Below are 16,565 nucleotides of genomic sequence, written 5' to 3'. Positions count from 1 at the left end.
GGCCCCCGGATACCTGTCCCAAGCGCAACTTCCTCAGTCCTCCTCCTAGTGGACTGATGAACCTCGCTGGCGAGCCCAATAAAGGCAACCTCAGTTCTCATCTGCCTCGTGTCTTCTTGCTCGGCTCCCCATTACATTACACCAAGCAGCATCTGAAAACTCCTATCATGGAGCACTTTGGGAGGCAGAGGTGGGTAGATAACTTGAGGTCAGGAGTTCAAGACCAACCTGGCCAACATGGTGAAACCCTGCCTCTACTAAAAACACAAAAATTAGCCAGGCACGGTGGTGCACACCTGTAATCCCAGCTACTAGGGAAGCTGAGGCACGAGAATTGCTTGAACCTGGGAGGCGGAGGTTGCAGTGAGCTGAGATCACACCACTGCACTCCAGCCTGGGTGACAGAGCGAGACTCTGTCTAAACAACAATAAAATACATACATATACGTATATATTTTGTGCACTATATATGTGTACATATACATATATACAGGTGTGTATATATACGTATATACACATACATACAGAAAACTCCAGGTGCTCTGTACTCTCATCATTCCAACTTATACAGTGAGTCTGGATGTTAAGATTTTTGTTTTCTTTTGTGTGTTGTGTGTTTTGTTGTTTTTAATTTCAGGAGAATAAAATTAGCTTAGAGAGACAGGAAAGAAAAGAGTAGCAAAGACAGTACATATCAATACTCAAAAAAAAAAAATACTATTATTTATGTGGTAGAACACTAAACCAAATTACTTATCACCTTACCTTTAGGAGGAGGGCAAAATTACTCTTCAGAGAATTAGTCACACCATTTTCAGACAATTTTTTCCTCATGTGGTTTTCACTCACATTGCCACCACCAGATTGATACCTTAATAATGACTTCAGCATGGTTTCAAAAGGGTCCGCTGAAACAGACAAATATTTCTGTATCAAAATAATCGCTCAAAAAGATGTCCTGTAAGAGAACAAGAGATCAGGGAGGTAAAGAATTATAGCTGAAAGCATGGCAACTGTTTTTCATAATTCCCTTAACTATTTTTATTTTTTATTATTATTATTTTTTAGACAGAATTTCACTTTTCTTGCCTAGGCTGGAGTGCAATGTCGTGATCTTGGCTCACTGCAACCTCTGCCTCCCAGGTTAAAGCAATTATCCTGCCTCAGCCTCCCAAGTAGCTAGGATTATAGGCATGTGCCAACACTCCTGGCTAATTTTGTACTTTTAGTAGAGATGGGGTTTCAACACGTTAGTCAGGCTGGTCTCAAACTTCTGACCTCAAGTGATCCGCCTGCCTCAGTCTCCCAAAGTGCTGGGATTACAGGAACGAGCTGCTGTGCCTGGCAGACTGTTTTTAAAATACGAACAATTTAAGAGTCGGTGAAAATTGGCAAGAACACAATATCCTGACTGGGAATTCCACTGTTAAGTCATTAATACTGGCCTACATAACTATAATGTCTTCAAATTTTTTTAAAAAAAGCACATTCCCCTGATTTTACAGCAAAATGGCTACTAAGTTTGTGGTTTGTGGTTATCAAGTATTACAGTAAAATTATTTAGCTGAATTCAAAAATTTATTTTCTCCAATTCTTGTTTCTTTAATGACTATTGTTTTCACACGCATACAAAGATACACTGTCATTGTAAAAACAATTCAAACAATACAGAAAAGACAGCAAAATGCATCAGAGATACTGTTAATATTTTAGACATTTTTCACAGCTGTTAACATTTCTTAACAGAGAGAGAGACAGAAAAATCTGTCAGATTTCACAAAGAACTACATTCCCCTCTTTCAGAGCACTTCTCTCAGTTCATTAGTGTGATAATTTGGATGTTTACATACTTCCCTCACTCTCCAACATTAGCCTAGAAACTCCATAGGAGCAGAGACCATTCTGGTTTTCCTCATTATATTCCCCAACAGAGCCATCTTTACTTGTTGTACAAAGCCTAGTAATTAAAAGCACAATCTTTTTTTTTCTTCCTCAGAGATCCTTGTTCTACAAAAGTACAATCTTGAAACAGACTGCCTGACTTCAAGTCCTAGCTCCATCACTAATTAGCTGTGACCTTAGGCAAGTAACTTAACCTCTCTGTGCCTCAGGTTTCTCTTCTGCAAAAAAGGGATAACCATAATACCCTCTTCATGAAGTTGTTCTGAGAATTAAATGAGTTAGTATTTGTAAAGGGCTTGGAATAGTGCTGAGATATCATAATTGCTATATAAGTATCTGATAAAACCAGTCTACATCATCATATTCAGGCCTGAAAGTATTCATTTATTCAGCCATTGATATTTAGGTTGCTTCAAATATTTTTTATAAACAATGCTAATATAAACATTTTCTCACATCTGTGATTATCAATTTATGTATCAACTTCTTAAGATATTATTGTTAGGTCAATGGTTACTGTCAACTTTTTCTCCAGAGAGCTGTATAGCACATGTACACCACGTGACTCCCCATTCCCTCATGGACAATGCATTCTGCCAGTATTCTTCATCTCTTCTAGGGAGATAAGTAAAATTTCTTTTTTTTTTTTTTTTTTTTGAGACGGAGTCTCGCTCTGTCGCCCAGGCTGGAGTGCAGTGGCGCGATCTCGGCTCACTGCAAGCTCCGCCTCCCGGGTTCACGCCATTCTCCTGCCTCAGCCTCCCTAGTAGCTGGGACTACAGGCGCCCAACACGCTCGGCTAATTTTTTTTGTATTTTCAGTAGAGATGGCGTTTCACTGTGGTCTCGATCTCCTGACCTTGTGATCCACCTGCCTCCGCCTCCCAAAGTGCTGGGATTACAGGCTTGAGCCACTGTGCCCGGCCAATTTCTCATTTTTATTTGTACCCAACTGAATATTAGTGAGGCTGAAATCTTTAAATTTGTTTACTCCTTTCTTAATAACCTTGTTTTTCCCTATTTTTCTAAAAGGGCATTTTCTTTTTTGAGATAGAGTCTCCATCTGTCATCCAGGTTGGAGTGCAATGGCACGATCTTGGCTCACTGCAACCTCCTCCTCACAGGTTCAAGCGATTTTCCTGCCTCAGCCTCTCAAGTAGCTGGGATTACAGGTATCTGCCACCATGCTCAGCTAATTTTTGTATTTTTAGTAGAGATGGGGTTTCACCATGTTGGCCAGGCTGGTCTCAAACTCCTGACCTCAGGTGATCTGCCCACCTTAGTCTCCCGAAGTGCTGAGATTACAGGCGTAAGGTACCACGCCTGGCTTATTTTTTCTTATTAGTTTTTAAGTACTATATATATTTAACATATTGGTGGTAAATTACTTTTCCATTTCTCTTTTAAACTTTGTCATGGTGCCTTTTTATTTAACAAAAATATGGTAATCAATTACTACACATCAGGTGTAGCAATGAGTGGCCAACATTTTACTATCTCTCTTTCTTCCTCTCTCAAGGTGATTTTGACTTTGTTTTTTAAGTTAGAGACAGTCTCAATGTGTCTCCCAGACTGGTCTTCAACTCTTGGGTTCAAGCGATCTTCCCACCTCAGCGTCCTGAGTAGCTGGGACTACAGGTATGTGCTACCACATCCAATCAAAGTATTTGTTATTATACTAAAATTTTTCATTTTTATGTGGACAGATTTATCTAACTTGTGTTTTACAGCTCCTAGATCTTTTACCATTGTAAGAAGAGGTTTATCTACATTATCTCCAACCAAAGAGAAAAAATTTAATATTTAACCATGTTTTCTTGTATTACCTTTATGACCTGATATTTTAATCATCTATAATTTATTTTGATATAAGAAATAAGGCAGAGGCCAGGTGAAGTGGCTCACACCTATAATCCCAGCATTTTGGAGGGCAGAGGTGGGAGAATCACTTGAGTCTAGGAGTTGGAGGCCAGCCTGGGCAATGTAGCGAGACCTCATCTCCACTAAAAAGTAAATAAATTCGTCAGACATGGTGTTGCATGCCTATAGTCTCACCTACTCAGGAGGCTGAGGTGGGAGGATTGCTTGAGCCCAGGAGTTGTAGGTTATACAGTGAGCTATGATAGCACTGCTGCGCTCTAGCCTAGGCAAAGGGCGGGGGGCGAGGAATAGAATAAGGCATGGATTGAGATTTATTTTTTACAAATAGCTAACCCATATTCCCCAAACCATTTATTACTTTTCCCTTTTGTCATAAAATACTATCTTTATCATATATATTTGGTTTGTCTTCTGAACTCTCCACTCTTTTACATCTGTTTGCCTAGCCTGACCATAGCATGAGAGTCTATTTTGAGATGGAGTCTCTCTCTGTCACCCAGGCTGGAATGCAGTGGTGTGATCTCAGCTCACTGCAACCTCTGCCTCCTGGGTTCAAGAGATTATCCTGCCTCAGTCTCCCAAGTAGCTGAGATTACAGGCACACATTACCAGGCCTGGCTAATTTTTGTATTTTTAGTAGAGACAGGGTTTCACCATGTTGGCCAGGCTGGTCTCGAAATCCTGACCTCAGGTGATCAGCCTGCTTTGGCCTCCCAAAGTGCTGGGACTACAGGCAGGAGCCATCATGCCCAGCCAGGAGATTCTTTTTTTTTAAGAGACAGGTTCTTGCCCTGTCCCCTGGCTGCCTGGCTGAAGTAAAGTGGCACAACCTTGGCTCACTGAAGCCTCAATCTCCTGAACTCAAGCAATCCTCCCACCTCAGCCTTCCAAGTAGCAGGTCTACAGACACATGTATCACATCTGGCTAATTTTTGTATTTTTTGTAGAGATGGGGTCTCACTATGTTGCCCAGACTGGCCTTGAACTCCTGGGCTCAAGTGATCATCCCACCTTGGCCTCCTAAAGCATTGGGATTATAGGTATGAGCCACTGCGCATGGCCAGTACAAGGTTCTTTAAATTAATCTAGCTTTATAATACTCTATACTAACTGATGGTACAAGTATTTCCCTCATCAATATTCTTTTTTTTGGAAGACAGAGTCTTACTCTGTTGCCCAGGCTGGAGTGCAGTGGCACAATCTCAGCTCACTGCAACCTCCACCTCCCAGGTTCAAGCAATTATCTTGCCTCAGCCTCCCGAGTAGCTGGGACTACAGGCACACACCACCATGCTTAACTAATTTTGTATTTTTAGTAGAGACAAGGTTTTACCATGTTGGCCAGGATGGTCTCAATCTCCTGACCTCATGATCCACCTGCCTCGGCCTCCCAAAGTGCTGAGACTACAGGCATGAGCCACCATGCCCAGCCCATTAATACTCTTTTTAGGATTGTTTCCTGGCTGCTTATGTACATTTACTCTTCCAGATACACCTTGGAACTATTTTTTCAGGGTCCCAAAAAAATCCTGTTGGAATTTACACTGAGATTTTATCATATATGCTTATAAATTAAGGAAAAACACAATTATTTAAAATACTATCTTAAATGAGTTAATAAGACTTCAGCACAGTACCTAGCACATAGTACAAAGCATTCAATAAATGTTGGCTATTCCTATCCAAGAACAATGTATATATACAGTTCTTTATTTATAAACATTCATTCTTTTTTTATTTTGAGACACAGTCTCGCTCTGTCGCCCAGGCTGGAGTACAGCAGCACAATCTTGGCTCACTGCAGCCTCCGCCTCCTGGGTTCAAGAGATTCTCATGCCTCAGCCTCCCAAGTAGCTGGGATTACAGGCATGTGCCACCACACCCGATTAGTGTTTGTATTTTTAATAGAGAAGGGGTTTCACCATGTTGGCCAGGCTGGTCTCGAACTCCTGGCCTCAAGTGATCCACCCACCTCGGCCTCCCAAAGTGTTGGGATTACAGGCATAAGCCACCGTACCCAGGCTAAACATTCATTCTTAAAAGGTAAGGATCAGGTAATTAAAAAGAAAATGAAACTTACATGTCTTATTGGGATTGATATGCTGCTTCAGTACATCAACACTGCCCAAACTAACCACGAGGCGCCTGCCAAACCAGAAGGAGACTACAGGCCCATATCTCTCATGCAAATTAACCAGGAACTCATGCAAACTTCCACTATTCACAATATCTGGAAGATTACCATCTCTGGCAAAAGAGTAACATTTGACAAAATCATCAATTTAACTTGGAAAAATCAGAAAAACAACAGTTGACTCTGAATTAACTGTGTCAATAAATGAAAACAAAGGTTCATGAAATTCAAATTAGTCCAAAATCCAAAACTCAATTATATTTGCCTTCTTGCTATATTTCTATAGTTATATTTAGATATGGATTTGTCTGATATTTTAAGAATTCTTAACACTTCAAACCAAATAAGAAAGCTCCATAGGAACATCTGACTTAGATACTGGAAACTATCCCACTTTCCCAGCACCTAATTCTGAGATGACAACGGACATCATCAGCTGGTGAAAATCATCAGATTAGCTATGGCGATCTTTTCCTTCTTTCCTTCTATCTTAATCTTCTTTTCAGCTTTCTCTGGCAAGGGGAAGTGAAAGCAATGAAATGTTTTGATTTACACGACTCTCTTTTCTGTTAACAAAGTTTAGGTTACCTGCCAAGGTAAATGTAGAGCAATCAAAGGAAATGAATTGAATAAGATGAGTAATCTAAAAATATGGCTTATCATTTTGGTTTGTCTTCTGAACTACCTACTCTATTCCATCTGTCTCCCTAGTCCTACCACAAAATAACCTTAGTTTTCTTTTTATTTATTTATCTTTTAGAAACACAGTCTGGCTCTGTCACCTAGGCTAGAGTGCAGTGACACAATTATAGCTCACTGCAGCATTAAACTCCTGACCTCAAGCGATCTTCCACCTCAACCTCCTCAGTAGCTGGCAAGAGCTACCATGATTGGCTAAAAATATGGTTTTGTCTTGATATCAATAATGAAGAATTAACTCTACTGAATTCCAAGAAAATAATTACTCACTTTTCTTCAGTTGGAGTAATCCCCGGAATTCCTGCAGCTTGTCTGAAAGCCTTAAAAAAAAAAGTTTATAATAATGAATTATCATATAACCCATAAGTAAGATGTGTTTCACCAAGATATCTGCAGGACCTTAAATAATGGCTTTCCAATTAAGTTGAATCTAAGAAATCATTTCCATATTAAAATACAAAAAAAGGGATTCTTTGCATGAAAAGAATGATTTCCATGTCCTTTGCAGGGATATAGATGGAGATGGAGGCCATTTTCCTTAGCAAACTAATACAGGTACAGAAAACCAACTACTACATGTTCTCACTTAGAAGTGGGAGCTAAATGATGAGAACACATGGACACATAGAGAGGAACAATACATGCTGGGGCCTTTCAGAAGGTGAGAGGATCAGGAAAAACAGCTAATGGGTACTAGGTTTAATAATTACCTGGGTGATGAAATAATCTATACAACAAACCCCCATGATACAAGTTTACCTATATAACAAACCTGCCCTTGTACCCCTGAACTTAAAGTGAATTTTTTTTTTTTTTTTAAAGAATTATTTCGGCCAGGCGCGGTGGCTCAGGCCTGTAAGCCCAGCACTTTGGGAAGCTGAAGAGGGCAGATCACGAAGTCAGGAGATCAAGACCATCCTGGCTAACAGTGAAACCCCTTCTCTACTAAGAATATAAAAAACTGGCTGGGCGTGGTGGCACACACCTGTAGTCCCAGCTACTCGGGAGGCTGAGGCAGGAGAACTGTTTGAACCCAGGAGGCAGAGGTTGCAGTGAGCCGAGATCGTGCCACTGCACTACAGCCTGGGCGACAGAGCAAGACTCCATCTCAAAAAAAAAAAAAAAAAAAAAAAAAAAAAAAAACGGCCGGGTGCAGTGGCTCATGCCTGTAGTCCCAGCACTTTGGGAGGCCAAGGCAGACAGATCATGAGGTCAGGAGATCGAGACCATCCTGGCTAACATGGTGAAATCCCATGTCTACTAAAAGTACAAAAAATTAGCCGGGCATGGTGGCAGGCGCCTGTAGTCCCGGCTACTTGGGAGGCTGAGGCAGGAGAATGGCGTGAACCCAGGAAGTGGAGCTTGCAGTGAGCTGAGATCACGCCACTGAACTCCAGCCTGGGTGACAGAGCAAAACTCTGTCTCATAAAAAAAAAAAAAAAAAAAAAAAAAAAAGATTTCATTCAGGGTATTATTCTTCCTCTGTGTCAATTAAACTAAGGTGTTTAAAGCATTTAATACACACTCTACATCAAGTAACACATACCCAGTATATTTTTCTTTCTTTGTTCTAAGTTTATATATGGTCCCAGCTGGTTTGGCTTTAAAAAAAAAAAAATCAAGGTCCATTCTAAGAGTTTCATCATGATGATGCAAGAAACAGAAGAAAATTGCTGTGCTTGGCAGGGCGCAGCACCTCCTGCCTGTAATTCTAGCACTTTCAGAGGCTGAGGTGGATGATCACTTGAGGTCAGGAGTTCAACACCAGCCTGACACACATGGCAACCCCGTCTGAACTAAAAATACAAAAATTAGCTGGGCATGGTGGCACACTCCTGTAGTCCCAACTACTTAGGAGGCTGAGGCATGAGAATCGCTTGAACCTAGGAGGCGGAGGTTGCAGTGAGCTGTGATTGCACCACTGCATTTCAGCCTGGGTGACAGAGTGAGACTCTGTCTCAAAAAAAAAAAAAAAAAAAAAAAAAAAAGGAAACAAAAAACTGCTGTGCCGGACCCATTTTCTTGAGTGGGTGGGAAGGTAGGAGATCTAGTACAGGAGTGAAGAGATGGGGGGGGACATTTAATTGGGAGCATAGCCAGTTCACAGTAATAGGAGGGAACATGGAATATAAGGGCACACATTTAGGCAGATAGGCAGGGTGGTGTGGAGATTATCTCCAGATTGGTTTTATTTTTTCAATGAAATAGGCCAGGTGTGATAGTTTGCATCAGTAATCCCAGTACTTTGTGAGGCCAAGGCAGGATGATCATTTGAGTCCAGGAGTTTGAGACCAGCTTGGGCAATGTGGCGAAACCCTGTCTCTCTAAAAAGTACAAAAAATTCACCAGGTGCAGTGGTTAGCGCTGTAGTCCTAGCTACTCAGGAGACTGAAGCAGAAGGATCACTTGAGCCTGGGAGGTCGAGGATGCAGTAAGCCAAGGTCACATCATTGCACTCCAGCCTGGGTGACAGAGTGAGACCCTGTTTCTTTTTCTTTTTTTTTTTTTTTTGTTACTTAGTTTTTATTTCATAATCATAAACTTAACTCTGCAATCCAGCTAGGCATGGGAGAGAACAAGGAAAACATGGAACCCAAAGGGAATTGCAGCGAGAGCACAAAGATTCTAGGATACTGCGAGCAAATGGGGTGGAGGGGTGCTCTCCTGAGCTACAGAAGGAATGGTCTGGTGGTTAAGATAAAACACAAGTCAAACTTATTCGAGTTGTCCACAGTCAGCAATGGTGATCTTCTTGCTGGTCTTGCCATTCCTGGACCCAAAGCGCTCCATGGCCTCCACAATATTCATGCCTTCTTTCACTTTGCCAAAGACCACATGCTTGCCATCCAACCACTCAGTCTTGGCAGTGCAGATGAAAAACTGGGAACCATTTGTGTTGGGTCCAGCATTTGCCATGGACAAGATGCCAGGACCTGTATGCTTTAGGATGAAGTTCTCATCTTCAAATTTCTCCCCATAGATGGACTTGCCACCAGTGCCATTATGGCGTGTGAAGTCACCACCCTGACACATAAACCCTGGAATAATTCTGTGAAAGCAGGAATCCTTATAACCAAATCCTTTCTCTCCAGTGCTCAGAGCACGAAAATTTTCTGCTGTCTTTGGAATCTTGTCTGCAAACAGCTCGAAGGACACGCGGCCCAAGGGCTCACCGTCGACGGCAATGTCGAAGAACACAGTAGGGTTGACCATGGCTAGTAGTACAGGACTTTCCTCGGCGGCAGCGTCTGCAAAGCCGACCCTGTTTCAAAAAAAGAGGCCAGGAGCAGTGGCTCATGCCTGTAATCCCAGCACTTAGGGAGGCCAAGGTGGGTGGATCACTTGAGGTCAGGAGTTCAAAACCAGCCTGGCACACATGTTGAAACCCTGTCTCTATTAAAAGTACAAAAATTAGCAGGGCGTGGTGGTGGGCGCTGTAATCCCAGCTACTCAGGAGGCAGAGGCAGAGAATCTCTTGAGCCCAGGAGGCGGAGGTTGCAGTGAGTCGAGATCATGTCACTGCACTCCAGCCTGGGAGACAGAGCGAGACTCTGTCAAAAGAAAAAAAGGAAAGGACAGGACAGGACAGGACAGGAAAGGAAAGGGAGACAGAGAGAAAGAGAGAAAGAAAGAGAGAGGGAGGGAGGGAGGGAGGGAGGGGGAGGGAGAGAGAGAGAGAGAGAAAGCAAGCAAGCAGGGAGGGAGGGAGGGAGGTGGGAGAGGGAGGGAGAGAAGAAAGGAAGGAAGGGAGGGAGGGAGGGAAGGAGGGAGGGAGGCGAGAGCAGATCACGAGGTCAGGAGTTCAAGACCAGCCTGGCCAACATAGTGAAACCCCATCTCTACTAAAAATACAAAAATTAGCCAGATGTGGTGGCACGCGCCTGTAGTCCCAGCTACTCAGGAGGATGAGGTGGGAGAATCGCTTGAACCCGGAAGGTGGAGGTTGCAGTGAGCCAAGACCACACCATTGCACTCCAGCCTGGGTGACAGAGTAAGACTCCGCCTCAAAAAAACAAAAAAGAAATTATCAGTTATTGGTGAAGGCAGAAGATTTGAAGACAGGGAAGGAATGAAAAGTTATCTGGAAGATTTGGAGACTGGATACACCAGGTGATTTCCAGACACCCCACTTAAGGTTCATGAATTTAAAATGAGACTAGTCAGTATGGCTGTGTTCTTTTCCGCCTTTTTCTTTTTTTTTTTTTTTTTTTTTTTCCCAGCTGTGTGGGTTCAGGGGCAGAATTGACAGAGCATTGGATTTAATCACAATTAGGGTTTGCTAGATGATTATGACAAAGGATACAGGGCAAAGGAGTTGAAGGTGTATGCAAAGGAGTGATTATAGTAACAGACCATGGAACCTAAGCTTTTTTTTTTTTTTGAGACATGGTCTCACTCTGTCACCCAGTCTGGAGTGCAATGGCGCCACCTTGGCTCACTGCAGCCTCGATCTCCCAGGCTCAAGCGATCCTCCTGCTTCAGCCTCCCAAGTAGCTGGGACCAGGGACCACAGATACTCACCACCATGCCTAATTTATTTATTTACTTATTTATTTTTTTAGAGACAGGGTCTTACTATAATGCTCAGTCTAGTCTCAAACTCCTGAGTTCAAGCAATCCTCCCACCTTAGCCTCCCGAAGTGCTGGGATTATAGGCTTGAGTCACTGTGCTGGCCATAAGTTTCTTACATCATCAGCTTCTCCTTCATGACTTGACAGCCCTCATCAGCATAATGTAATTTCTCCTACCTTAAGAGTTTCGTCACCTCACTTCCCTCTCTAGTTACCAGCACCCTTTACCGCCAAACTCTAAAAAGCTATCTATACTTGGTATCTCTGAATCCACCCATTTAGGTTTATCACCCCAATTACATGAAACCACTCTTCTTAAGATTACAATTGTTGCAGTGGCTCATGCCTGTAATCCTGGATCTTTGGAAGACTGAGGCAGGAGGATCACTTCAGCCCAGAAGTTCAAGACCAGCCTGGGCAACATAGTGGGACCCCATTTCTATAAAAAAATTTAAAAATTAGATTGGGTGCGGTGGCTCATGCCTGTAATCCCAGTGCTTTGGGAGGCCAAGGTGGGCAGATCACTTGAGGTCAGGAGTTTGAGACCAGCCTGGCCAACATAGTGAAATCTTGTCTCTACTAAAAAATAAAAAAATTAGCTGGGCGTGGTGGTGTGTGCCTTCAGTCCCAGCTACTTGGGAGGCTGAGGCAGGAGAATTGCTTGAACCTGGGAGGCAGAGGCTGCAGTAAGCAGAGATCATGCCACTGCACTCCAGCCTGGGCGACAGAGCAAGACTTTGTATCAAAAAATAAAAAATGTAAAAATTAGCCAGGTGTAGTGGCATGCGCATGTAATCCCAGCAACTTGAGAGGCTAAGGTGGGAGGATCGCTTGGAGCCAGGAGTTTGAGGTTACAATGAGCTATGATGGTACCACTGTACTCCAGCCTGGGCAAGAGAGAGACTCTGTCTCTTAAACGAAACAAAACAAAACAAAACAAAAAAACGATTACCAGTGTTACTAATTTCTTAGGCCTTAACTTACTTGACATATCTGCAGCATTTGACTTAGCTGATTATCCTCTTCTGCTTCTCTTCTGCTTAAAACATCTGGCTTCCTTCTATTTATGTGGCTGCTCCTTCTCAGTCTCCTTTGCTGGCTCTTGTTTCTCTCCTCAACCACTAACATTGGAGAATCCAGGGTATGGTCCCTGGGACCTCTTCTCTCCTGTATCTAAATGTCTGGGAGATAGCAACCAGTTCTCCTCGCTTTAAATACCGTCTATACATTGATAGCTCCCAAATGTGTATCTTCGGCCTGGACTTTTCCCATAAACTCAAGACATATATTCAGTTACTCATCAACATCTCCACTTGGATGTTAACAGGCATCTCAAACCTAGCCTACCCAAAACCAACTCCTAATCTCTATAAATCCCCACTACCTCCCACCAAAACAAAACTAAAGAACAACCAACAACAACAAAACCGCTGATCTTCCCTGGAATTAATCCATCCTTCCAGATACCAGGCTAAAAATAACTGGTGTTTTCCTTGATGCCTCTCTTTCACATTTCACATCCAATCCACTGGGAAAGCCCACTGGCACTATCTTCACAACTGACTAGTTCTCATTATCTCTGCCACTACTAACATGATCCAAACTGAAATGATAATATCCTCCTAATTACTCGGCTTGCTTCCATCCTTACCTGGAGACCCAAGTCTATTCATGACTTGGCAACCAGAATGATTCTTTTAAAATTTATCTAATAAAATTAAATTTTAATTCTATCCAATTTCAAATGGCTGAAATCCTCCAGTGGCACACAGCAAAAGTCCATTAAAAAAAAGCCTAGCCTTACAAGTCATTTAAAATTTGTCCTTCACCCCCATCCTTCTGACTTTCTCTCCTCTGGTCTCTTCCTCATTTACTACATTCTAACCACACTGGTCCCCTTGCTTTCCAGGAACACACCAGGCGGGTCTCCCTCTGAGGGTTTGTATTTGCTGCTCCCTCGACCCGGAATGCTCTTTCTCAGACACCTCAATGGCTTGCACCTTCACCTTCTTCCAGTCTCTGCTGAAATGTCTCCTTAGCTCCCGGCTATCCTACTTTGAAATAACAATCTACCTATCCCCAACTTTATTTCTACGCACAATCCTATATTATCTGTTTTTATTGTCTGTTCCCCTTATCTAGGAAGTAAATTCCAAGAGTCAGGAATTTTCTGTCCGGTTTATTCACGGCTGGATTCCCAGCACATGGAACCGTATCTGGCATATATCTAGTGCCAAGAATAAACAGTGTGCTTCTATGAACTGATCAAAGAAGAGTATCATTTTAAAATCACCAAAAATTCAAGAACCACTGAAATTGTTTAGTTTCTCAGAAAATAAGATTTCAGGAAGTCCCTGATTGTGCAGTTGCAAGATTCCAGTCTAATCCATTTACCTGCTCGGAAAAGAACATTTAAGAAGGTGTATGGTCAATTCCAGCAGTTCAGCTACTTTTCAACTTTCACTGTAAAACCACCACCTTGCTTTGTAGAACAAGTGTTTTTTTTTTGTTTTTTGTTTTTGTTTTTTTTTTTGAGACGGAATCTCATTCTGTCAGCAGGCTGGAGTACAGTGGTGCAATCTCGGCTCACTGCAATCTCAGCCTCCCAGGTTCAAGCGATTCTCCTGCCTCAGCCTCCTGAGTAGCTGGGATTACAGGCGCCCGCCACCACACCTGGCTAATGTTTGTATTTTTAGTAGAGACGGTGTGTAACCACGTTGGCTAGGATGGTCTCCATATCCTGACCTCGTGATCCGCCCGCCTCAGTCTCCCAAAGTGCGTAGAACAGGTTTTAAAGACGGTCCTCAGCCATCAACTCTTTTGTTTTCAGACCCTCCCTCTCTGGGGGTAGGAGGCTAGTGGAGAGAGGAGGACAGGAGGCTCGGAGAGACGGCAGCGGCCGAGGCAAGCTCGCACCCGAACCGGCAGCGCGGCGCTCTCCCGAGAGAAGCATTTGCCCCCGGAGCCCCTCAGAAGAGCAAGACCTGGACCTCGAGCACTTTGGATTCCAGTCAGGATAGATCGACGGACAGAAGGAAAGGAGGAAGACACAAGTGCTGGCAGAATGCTCAAGAAAGGAGAAAGGAGTGGCGCGCCCAGGAGTCTCCTCCGACACACCGGGAAATGAAATTTGGGTTTGGCGGAGTTATTGCCAAAAAGCCGCCCAAAGTACTTGAGAGCCGCCTTGGAGAGTGGCGCGGGGTGCCTGGCAAGGTGAGACCGGCCCGCAGAGGCGCGGGTTTTTCCTCAGCAGCTAGAGCCCGCCTGGCCAGGCGCCTGAAGGGTAGCGGCGCAGCCCACGTAGCTCTCAGCGCTTGCCGGTGGGGCGTCACGTGACTCCGGGTGCGGTCCCCGCGCCGAAGCCCCGGAGGGATCCCGAGCCCTCCCCTCAGGCCCGCCCCCTGCGGCCCGCAGCGGGCAGGTCGGCCTGGATGCGGGCGACAGAGAGGCTGGGGCGGTGCCCAGGGCCCCAGAAAGCCAAGACGACGCTCACCGGGTAGAGGTAGAGCACCGCTCCCACCAATGCCAGCAAGAAGGTAACGGCGAAGATCGCGAAGTCCAACATGGTTCTTCCGCCCAGGGAGCCACGTCTCGGATCGGCCGCTCGAGCAGCAGCGCCTCAGCCTGGCCCAACTTAAGGCACAGCGTGTGGGCGGGGGCACCCCGCGGGACCCGCGAACCAACGGGCCGCCGGGGGCGTGACCGAGACCTGCGGCCGGCGTCAGCGGAGAGAGCAATGGATCGCCGAGGAGCCGGGGCGCGGGTTCCTGCGCGGAGTAGGCGGAGGCTGAGGCCGCCTAGCGCCAGCCTCCACCCCAAGGCGGGGATTGCGGTGCACACGATTTCAGACAGAATATGCCCGCGACTTGGGACCGAGTTGTTGGCGAATGCAGAGCCCAGGTTTCTGAGAAAAGTTAGGAGTTAGCAGTGGTCTGTCCGCCCAACACTTTTCCCAATGGATTCAGGATTAAAACCTCTAAACCAATGATTTTCGAAGAGTGGTCCCCGGACCAGGTGCATCGACGTCTCCCGGGAGCTCGTTAGAGATGCAGATTATCGATGCCGGGCGCGGTGGCTCCATCTGTAATCCCAGCACCTTGGGAGGCTGAAGCGGGAGGATCGCTTGAGCCCAGGAGTTTGAGACCAGCGTGGGCAACATAGTGAGACCCCCGTCTCTACAAAAAAAAAAAAAAAAAAAAAAATCCGTCGGCCATAGTGGCGCGCGCCCGTGGCCCCAGCTACTCCGGAGGCTGAGGCTGGAGGATCACTTGAGCCGGGGAGTTGGAGGCTACAGTGAGCCGAGATCGCACGACTGCACTCCAACCCGGGCGACAGGGCGAGACCCTGTCTCAAAAACAAAGCAAAACAAAAGGAAAAGAAAATAGAAAGATTCTCGATCCCAAACTACACCTACTGAATCAAACACTCGGGGCGGGCGGAGGGAGGGGGCGCGTACAACAATCTGTTTTAACAAAGCCCTCCCGGGGACACTGTTACACACTTATATTTGAATGAAAACCACCACTGATCTAACCGGGACAGGGAAGTGTCTGGGAGTAAAACAAGAGTAGATACACCTTGTTTCGCAGAATTTGTGTCTGAAGTACTAGTAAATGTGATTCTTTGACACTTTCTGGTGAGCGGAGGCTGCACTCTGTTCAGGTTTCCTTGCTCTGTTAACTCTGACTTTCGGTAAATTGCTTGAGTTTTCTAAGCTTCCATTTCCTTCTAGGTAAAACAGTGAAAATAATACCACATGGAGTTGCCTGTAGGTTAATTTACATATTTTATGAAAAGCACTTAGCACAGCTCCTAGCAAAACTGAATAAGTGCTATCTACTTCAGCATTTGGCATTCGTTGCCCTGGGCATAAAATACCCTAGGACCCCTCTTTCTATTTCGCATGGCTCAGAAGTTTTGACTTGGCTAATGAAATACAAGGCAAGGCCTGCTACTTACTAGTGCTCCTTTTAGTGAAAGTGTGCTAAAAGTATTTATAGATTTTATATATTTAATAATATAAAATGTCAAGAACAGGCAGCAATTTGGCAAGAGAAATTCCAGATTGATTTTACAGCTTCTATGATAAGCGACTATTACATAAGCAGGAAACACCTCATTGAAAATGCCAACTCTGGCCGGGCGCGGTGGCTCAAGCCTGTAATCCCAGCACTTTGGGAGGCCGAGACGGGCGGATCACAAGGTCAGGAGATCGAGACCATCCTGGCTAACACGATGAAACCCCGTCTCTACTAAAAAATACAAAAACCTAGCCGGGCGAGGTGGCGGGCGTCTGTAGTCCCAGCTACTCTACTGAGGCAGGAGAACGGCGTAAACCCGGGAGGCGGAGCTTGCAGTGAGCTGAGATCCGGCCACTG

The 16,565-nt window shown here is 44.6% G+C and overlaps 1 protein-coding gene and 1 pseudogene across 4 annotated transcripts in view; both read right to left on the bottom strand.

The window, feature by feature from the left end:
- Positions 1-14,925, bottom strand: part of CYP20A1 (cytochrome P450 family 20 subfamily A member 1) — a 66,851-nt gene extending 51,926 nt beyond the window's left edge. The window contains exons 1-4 of one of the 4 annotated variants that reach the window (XR_005241466.2): positions 14,681-14,873; positions 6,886-6,935; positions 5,863-6,029; positions 766-908 (exon numbers count right to left, since the gene is read on the bottom strand). Coding sequence is in view for 3 of the 4 variants with exons in the window: in XM_007965911.3 (XP_007964102.1) it covers positions 766-908; positions 5,863-6,029; positions 6,886-6,935; positions 14,681-14,752 (432 nt within the window). In the remaining variant the exon portion in view is untranslated. Of the gene's footprint in view, positions 1-765; positions 909-5,862; positions 6,030-6,885; positions 6,936-14,680 lie in introns of all 4 variants that reach the window. The other 3 variants (XM_007965911.3, XM_038001721.2, XM_038001716.2) reach the window with 3 other exon arrangements.
- On the bottom strand, positions 9,107-9,871 carry LOC119625307 (peptidyl-prolyl cis-trans isomerase A pseudogene; annotated as a pseudogene).
- Positions 14,926-16,565: the final 1,640 nt, after the last annotated feature.

Source organism: Chlorocebus sabaeus, chromosome 10 (assembly GCF_047675955.1).
Source record: "Chlorocebus sabaeus isolate Y175 chromosome 10, mChlSab1.0.hap1, whole genome shotgun sequence".
NCBI lineage: Eukaryota > Metazoa > Chordata > Mammalia > Primates > Cercopithecidae > Chlorocebus > Chlorocebus sabaeus.
The sequence above is the reverse complement of the archived record's forward strand: the minus strand, read 5'-3'. Positions and strand labels throughout refer to the sequence as shown.